The following is a 7180-nucleotide window of genomic DNA, read 5'->3' as shown; positions in this document are numbered from 1 at the left end:
GGAGGGAACCAGATCATTTTTAAACCAGAAATAATTTTTTTTATTATTGTTACGGATTCTATTTTTTTCCTCTTCTGCGTTACCAGGTGTATGTGTACATATATATATATTATAAATAACAAAGAAATTATATATCTATCCTGGGATGGGAAAATGAGGGAGGGATATGTTTAAGGAGGGGGATCTTACTCTTCCCATTCCTCAGACCAGCAGGAAAAGAGAGGAGACGTGGCTAGAAGTCTTCCTTTACCCCAGGGTTCCCTCTTTTGTCCATTACAATTAAGAAAATAGCACCCCTGTTGTTGGTGCTAGGTGATCAGGAAAGAAAATGGGGAGAGGCGAGTCTGAGGTCTTGGTCAGAGGAGGGAGAGGAGGGTTAGTCTTGTAGGCTCATTGGCACTTAGATTCCCCAGGAAAGGGGTCAGAGCCCCATGATTTTTTGGTGGTGGGAAGATCAGGAAGAGCCCGGCCAAGCTCCAGAAACAATTGGATAGTCCCCTTTTCCTGGGGTAGAGGGTTTAGGGTGGGCTTTTTCAACTAGCCCCTCAAACCCTTCCCCTGTCTCACACAGTTAACATTTTTAAATCCAAGGCCAGGAGAGAAGAATCCAAAAAGCAATATTTTTCATCACATGCCAAAAACTGGGGATAGAGAAAAGGAGTGGCAGGCCTAGGCCCCTCCGGTTGTCCCTTGGGGGTTACCCCTCAGCCCACCTCAGTATGGTGCTGGGTAGAGGGGATGCCTGGGTTCTAACCTCTGAATAGAGGAGACCCCAGCCTCTAAATAGAGGCCCTTTTATTTTTTATTCTGATTAGCCATTTTAAACCAACAAGGAATAAAAACGAATCCTGATCTAACCAGCTCCCCCTGACTTGTGTTATTTTGTCTGGTTAAGGCAGGGCGAATGATCTCTGGTGGGGAATTAAGAAGAAAACCTAATAAGGTTCTCTGCTTCTGACCCATCTTTAGGCAGGAAAATAGTGAAAATAACCACTTTAAACAACAGGTACTGTCTCCTGCCCCCCCCTCTGTGATTTAATCCAAAAATTCCAGAAAAAAAAAAGTACAGCCACTAACACTTGTCATTTGGAAGCTTAGAGAACTCTTGATATGTGCCACACTTATTCCCTAATACAGAATTGTCCTTGGGAAGTAAGTTCATTTGGATATAGTCAACAGGGAGACAGTGGATGATCAAAATAAGAAAGCTCTGTTAAAGGTCTTCTGTACACATAGGTGGCAGTTCAGTTTGATACCTCTATTTTGGTTGGGAAAGCAAAAGGCTGTGCCCTAATTTAAATAGGCATCCTTAGATACTAAATCTAAAAAACTGGCCAGAACACTTAAGTATAAACTCTTCCTCTGAAATTTGAGATTAAAACGAACTAAAGGCGTGGTTTTCTGCCTACTGATCTAGGAAAAACCATGGCTCACAGCAACAGCTTTTAATCTGTCAAATTTAGTTTCAAGTCAACTTACATTAGGCTGGGTTTTCTCAGATTTCCGCAGCTACCTGGCCTGCTGCAAAGACTGAAGGGACTTAATTTTACATTGTTAGGTTAGGCTGCCTGTTTGTTGCTGTTTTAGAAGCTTAGAAATGTTTTCACATGCCAAATACTTTGTCTTAGGTAAGGAATGAGGCAGGTCAGAAGTTCTTAAAAAAGATAAGAAACATTTACCTTTGCTTGCCAGATACTCCCAAGAAAAAATCATGGGCTTGACCAAGAATCTACCAGTTGAAGTATAGTATTGATTGTGGGTTTTTTAGTTGGCTATTCTTTTTCAAAATAAAAGTGACCTAGAATACAGCTGACCCCTAACTGGATCAGCTCTTGAGGTGGAGTCTGAAGATCATCCAGGTGTTTCGTTCTCAACATTTATGGACAATGAGTTATGTGTCTGCTGTGGAAAGGTATTAACAAGCTCTCCTTAACTTTTGGACCATGTTCCCCAATCTTATTTTGGTTGGTTCTCTGCCTGTTGACGAGATAATGTAATACAAGACTCAAATCCCCCCCATATCTTAACATGCCTTGGCTTAAACCCTGACTCTCACAGAAAGGCACTTACCTCTTAATAGGCAGTCATACTTCAGCCAGTTTGAGAAATGCAATTTTTTTTTTAAAAAGAAAGACAAATCCTAACATCAGGTAAGGTCTTCAATCAGACACACTGCACAAAAGAGATATAAGAAAGCTTCCTGGGACAGGAAGTTATGTCCGTGAGAAAGCTGGGCCAAGCCTTACAAAAGTATGGCCCTTCTCCCTCATAATGCATTACTCTTAACTGAGCACAGTAGCACTGGCCTCTGTTCCAGCACAGGGGACGCTCCTAAGGCAGAGTCCAAGAGCCAGGAAGGCAGCTTTTGACAGCAGGTTCAGTACAGCAGGAAAAGTCATTCTGGCAGTCCAGTGGTCCTGTTAGCGGAGGCTGCTGCTGCTGCTGGCCTGAGAACTGCCCATACCCGGGTGGTCTGGACTGTGTCGGTTCTGGGGAAGACAAAGGAGGGATAAGAAAACAACTAGGAAATAGCCTTGGCTTTGATCAGGGTGGTAGAGGAAAACAATGCAAACTGCTGGGTTTTCAAACTGGCGTCCAAACTGTGGCCAACGATGCTACCTACCTAGGACAGGGGGAACTCACTGTGCTGCAGCCACAGGCCCCTACCTTCTTTTTCTTCTTCTCTTTCTTCTTCCTTTTCCGTTCAGGATCCTCTTCTTTTTTCTTTTTCTTTTTCTTGTGATCGGAATCAGATGGTGTTTCTGTAGGAGACATTAGGTGCCTTATCTACTGTAGAGCTCAAAATTCCCTCCTAGAACTCTGCAGAGTATAGGAAAACCCTCCTGTCAAGGGCAACTGCTTTTGTTCAAGTGGCCAGAGAGAATACAGAGGCACTGCCAAGGTCCCTGTCCCAAGGTCCTATACTACTTGCCCAGAAGACCCCAGTACATCAGTTTCTTCTTTCAGGAGAATTTGGGAGTCCAGGGCTCTGTAAGGAACCTAATTGGTTTCTTTCTTTCTCTCTCTTTTTTTTTTTAACTGAGAAAGGTCGAACTAGATGCAGATGATCAGGTTTTCTGGCTTTGAGCAGAAGTGCTTCTTACCTGGGGGGACAGGATCCTGGGTTCGGCTCTGTTTGTGTTTGTGCTTGTTCTTTTTCTTGGGAGGCTGAATATGCATCAGACGACACTGCTCTGGCAACTGAACGAATCAAAGAAAGGTCCAGGTGAGTGGAAGGAGGGAGCCCCTTGTTCCCACTGTCTGTCCTGCTCAGTAAGTTGGGAAGGAGCAGACTTGGAGAGAAAAACTACCTCATGCCTTTCAGGCCTCCCCGTTTGCCTCCTTCTTCCCCAAGAGGGACTCACCGGGCCAGTGTGCAGGCGAAAGCCAGCCAGCATGGTCCCTGTGATAGGATTGAAAGAGCTGCTAAGAATAGGGGGCTTCTCAATGAGGGAGCGGAGGCTGCTGTTATCGTGGGAACCTGGCAGATCAATCATTCCTGGCAGGTCAGGCAGGAAGTTACTCAGCTTCTCCTTCACCTTCTTCCCACAGAATTTATTATAGGCATGTTCCAGGTTATAGTGTGTGATCAGGTTGGTACTGCCTGTCAGCTCAGTGCTGCCTAGAGGACACGGGAAGAAAAAGAAAGTATTTTAAAAAGTCAGCCATCGAATATTTACACTGATAATGCCTTACATTCATACAATACTTTATACTTTTCAGTATGTTCTCATTTAAACCTTGAAAAAAAATTCAGTGCACTTAAGATAGTTGTTGCCACATTCTATGGATAAGAAGAAACGGGAGAGAATTTTAAGTCACTGACCCAGAAGGAAGTGAAGAACTATATTTTAGCCTAAATAATCTTTTAAGTGAGAACTAAAAAAAAATATATATTTTAAAGAACAACAAAAGTAAACATAATAAAACACTAAAAATATAATATTTTATATTTTTTATAAAGTGGGAATAGAAAAAAAAATAGGAAAAAAATCCAAATAGGGCAGAAGGGGAAACTGCTTTAACCCAAGAAAGGAGACACTCTTTTTCCTGGACTAACCAGAATAACAACTTCCATGATACTTACTCCGTGTAAGCACTGCTCTGAGTGCCTTTCATAAAGTGGGCTAGTGAGAAATTATACTCCCTGACATGATCAGGATATCACCACACAGCTCAGCTACAACACCAAGCTAAGGGCCAAATAGGACCCAATGGCTTCCCTTGGATTTTTTTCCCGAGTAAGAAATACTGATCACCTTTTACATGGAATAACAGCCAGGAGCTTTTTCTAGCTGCTGCCAGCTAGCATCTGTTATCATCATCTTTATTCCTCCTCATAATACTGAGTATAATGCTTTATACAAAGAAATGTTTGATTAGAAGTTGAGCAACTAAAATTCTCAACCTAGCTGTCTTCTATGTCTCAGCTTTTTCTTGTGCATGGAATGTGGTAATAACGTAAGTACACTGAATTTTTTTCAAGATACAAATGCAAACATACTGCAAAGTATAGTGTACTATAGAAATGTAAGGCATTATCAGTGTCAATATTGGATGGCTAATAAGTTTATATTATTTTTCCAAAAAATATACACTCATTAGTAATTTAATACGGATCCAGTGGCAAGGAGAGAAGTATCTAGCCTACGACTTCACTGAGAGTTATGATGAACACAAAGGGTACAAGTGATGTAAGTGGCTAGTTTATAATCATTCATTGGGGAAAACAGGTTCTGAACTATGAGCCCGATAAGGGTAGAGACAATGTCTTGTTCATTCCTGTATTGCTAGTGCCCAAAACTACACACACTCTACGCTCAATAACTACTAAATGAACAAGGTGTTTTTTGCTCCACACCGCTAGGCCTTACCCTATTCTTTTCCTTGTTTTTTCATGTCAAACACCTCAGAAGAGTGGTCTGCTGTTAACGGCAGGAGTCACAGTACACAGTGCCTCTCCTCGTAACTTGGCACTGCCTCCTGCCATTACAGTATCCTGATTTTATCCCTCCTCTCTGTTGGCCCTCCTCCTTCCAGGAGGTTATGCTCAAGGCTCAGATGAGAAGACAGTCTACTTTTTCTGAACTCTAACTTAAGAGTCAGTCCAACTTTCTGACTATCAGTTCTATGAAGATGATTACTCTCCCCAGACCAGACTCCTCTCTTGAAAACTAATCCTGCATTTCCAACTTCCTTCTACTCCATTCCATGCATGTATTGGTTTTTTTTTCTTTCTTGATTGATTTTTAGAGTGAGAGAAACAGACAGACATTGATTTGTTGTTCCACTTATTTATGAATTCATTGGTTGATTCTTGTATGAGCCTTCACTGGTGATAGAACTGGCAACCTCAGCATATAGAGATGATGCTCTAACCAAATGCCTCACCCAGCCAGGGCCAGATACTATGTTTTTATAAACTCCAAAACTTCCCCACCTCACTCATGGTTTCTCTAGTTCAATACATGTTACTTCCCATTCTTTAGATATTTTTAGAAGCAGGACTCCTCAATTCAAAAATCTCAGTAGGCCCTGGCTGGTGTGGCTCAGTGGCTTGAGTGCCAGCACTGGTTTGATTCCTAGTCAAGGCACATGCCTGGGTTGTGGGACAGGTCCCCAGCTGGGGGCATGTGAGAGGCAACCAATTGCACATAAATGTTTCCCTCCCTTTCTCACCCTCTCTTGAAAAATAAATATTAAAAAAAATCTCAATGGTTTCCTATTACCCTCAGAAAAAAGTTCAAATTTTTTTGACTGGCACAGATTTTATTGTAACTTAGCTGTGGAACCTGCTCAACCACTAGTCCCTTATGCAAAATTTCTAATTCACCCAAAAGGGTCTCCATCATCTCCTGAAAAAAATACCCCTCATAGTGTTTCCTTTTAGGGAAACTGACCTAATTATAGGAATATTCTTTCTAATATTCTTGACCAATATAAATTCATCAAGGTCCAGCTCAAGTGCCAGCTTACTCTTGCTGTCATTCTGGATAACATTTTGAAAACCATCATGTTTTCATTGTCTTAATTGTTGTATGTAAGGCATAACCACAAAGTAATGAGATTAGCCTTGACAAGAAATACTGCCACTATGTTTACACCACATAATTTGCATCCCTAAGTGAAATAAGCTCCTTAAAAGTAAGGGCCAGACTTATTACTCTTACTCACCATATGTCCTCCCCACTTCTTCCTACACACTCAGCATTTGCTCAGAACAAATATTAAATATCCGTCAACTGATTAATATACATAGGTACAATCAAAATAGTTAAGGCTCATCAACCACTAACTAAAGGAAAGTCAACCTCTCTATGCTTCATTTTTTTCAACTATAAAATGCAGATAACAATGCCTACCTCAAGAGTCTGTATTAAATTCTATTACATATATATATATATATATAACTGACTTGTGAATTTCAAAATACTGTACCAATATTCATTATTATTTCCCTCAACTCTTGATACAGCAGTTGGGCTTGGGATGAACTGAGGGCATTGTGGAGCCGTAACATGTCCAAAATGACTCTTGATTTCCACCTGCTCAAACTTGTTACATAGTGGCCTTTCGACTTCGAGCTCCATCCAAGGTCCTGACACGGGTTGCCTGGGTTACCTCACACCTCCGCCAGCCTAAACCACGCCCATCACCCCCTCGTTACGAACCGATTGGCTAGTTTGGGCCAGGCCTAGTACTCACCTGGTAGCTCCCGCATTAGGTAGAAGGGACCACAACCAGCTGCTGACTTGTCTGCACCAGAAGGGGCCGTGGCTGTAGTGGGGGCCGGAGCCGTGCCGGGTCCCCCGCCTGGAGGAGGGGGAGGTGGGGGTGGAGGTTTTCCTGGTCCAAAGCCAAGTGCTGTTGGGGGCGGTGGTGGGTCGGCCTGAGCTCCGAACAGCGCGGTGAAATTCTCCATCTTTCCTTCTGCCCCGGAGCTGTCCCGATGTCTGGCGCTAACGATTTTCATTGGACCATCCTTTCCCGGGTGTGCCGCCCTCTTCCTCCATGAATCGCTTATCATTGGGTGCCTCAGGAGTGCTTACCTTGTTCCCGCAACTACTTCCGTCGCTTTAAAGAGTACGTTCAGGAAGTACTATTTAACCTTATTAAATTCCCTGTTGTCTCCTCTAGGCACAGTCGCATATCCAATAAAATGACTTAGGTGAAAAAAGTG

General features: G+C 42.6%; 1 protein-coding gene across 1 annotated transcript; it reads right to left on the bottom strand.

Moving 5' to 3' along the window:
* Window positions 1–855: 855 nt before the first annotated feature.
* MED19 (mediator complex subunit 19) lies at window positions 856–6976 on the bottom strand. Its single transcript, XM_054563729.1, has 5 exons — window positions 6706–6976; window positions 3366–3622; window positions 3105–3201; window positions 2668–2762; window positions 856–2489 (listed from the first exon to the last, which is right to left on the bottom strand). Exons 1-5 carry the CDS (start codon window positions 6971–6973, stop codon window positions 2421–2423), a joined length of 786 nt encoding a protein of 261 aa, XP_054419704.1. The 5' UTR covers window positions 6974–6976; the 3' UTR covers window positions 856–2420.
* Between the last annotated feature and the right edge of the window lie 204 nt (window positions 6977–7180).

Source organism: Pteronotus mesoamericanus, unplaced genomic scaffold (genome assembly GCF_021234165.1).
Source record: "Pteronotus mesoamericanus isolate MK-2021 breed Mesoamerican mustached bat unplaced genomic scaffold, CSHL_Meso_final scaffold_83, whole genome shotgun sequence".
Taxonomy (NCBI): Eukaryota; Metazoa; Chordata; class Mammalia; order Chiroptera; family Mormoopidae; genus Pteronotus; species Pteronotus mesoamericanus.
Note: the sequence above shows the minus strand (reverse complement) of the source record. Positions and strands in the feature narration are given on the sequence as shown.

Excerpts from the sequence above, each read along its gene's own strand:
- MED19 (XM_054563729.1), bottom strand. The coding sequence starts at position 6,973 with ATGAAAATCGTTAGCGCCAGACATCGGGACAGCTCCGGGGCAGAAGGA. Across the intron at positions 3,202-3,365 it reads TTCGCCTGCACACTGGCCCG|TTGCCAGAGCAGTGTCGTCT; the intron begins GTGAGTCCCTCT and ends TGATTCGTTCAG. Across the intron at positions 2,763-3,104 it reads CCAGGATCCTGTCCCCCCAG|AAACACCATCTGATTCCGAT; the intron begins GTAAGAAGCACT and ends TGTCTCCTACAG.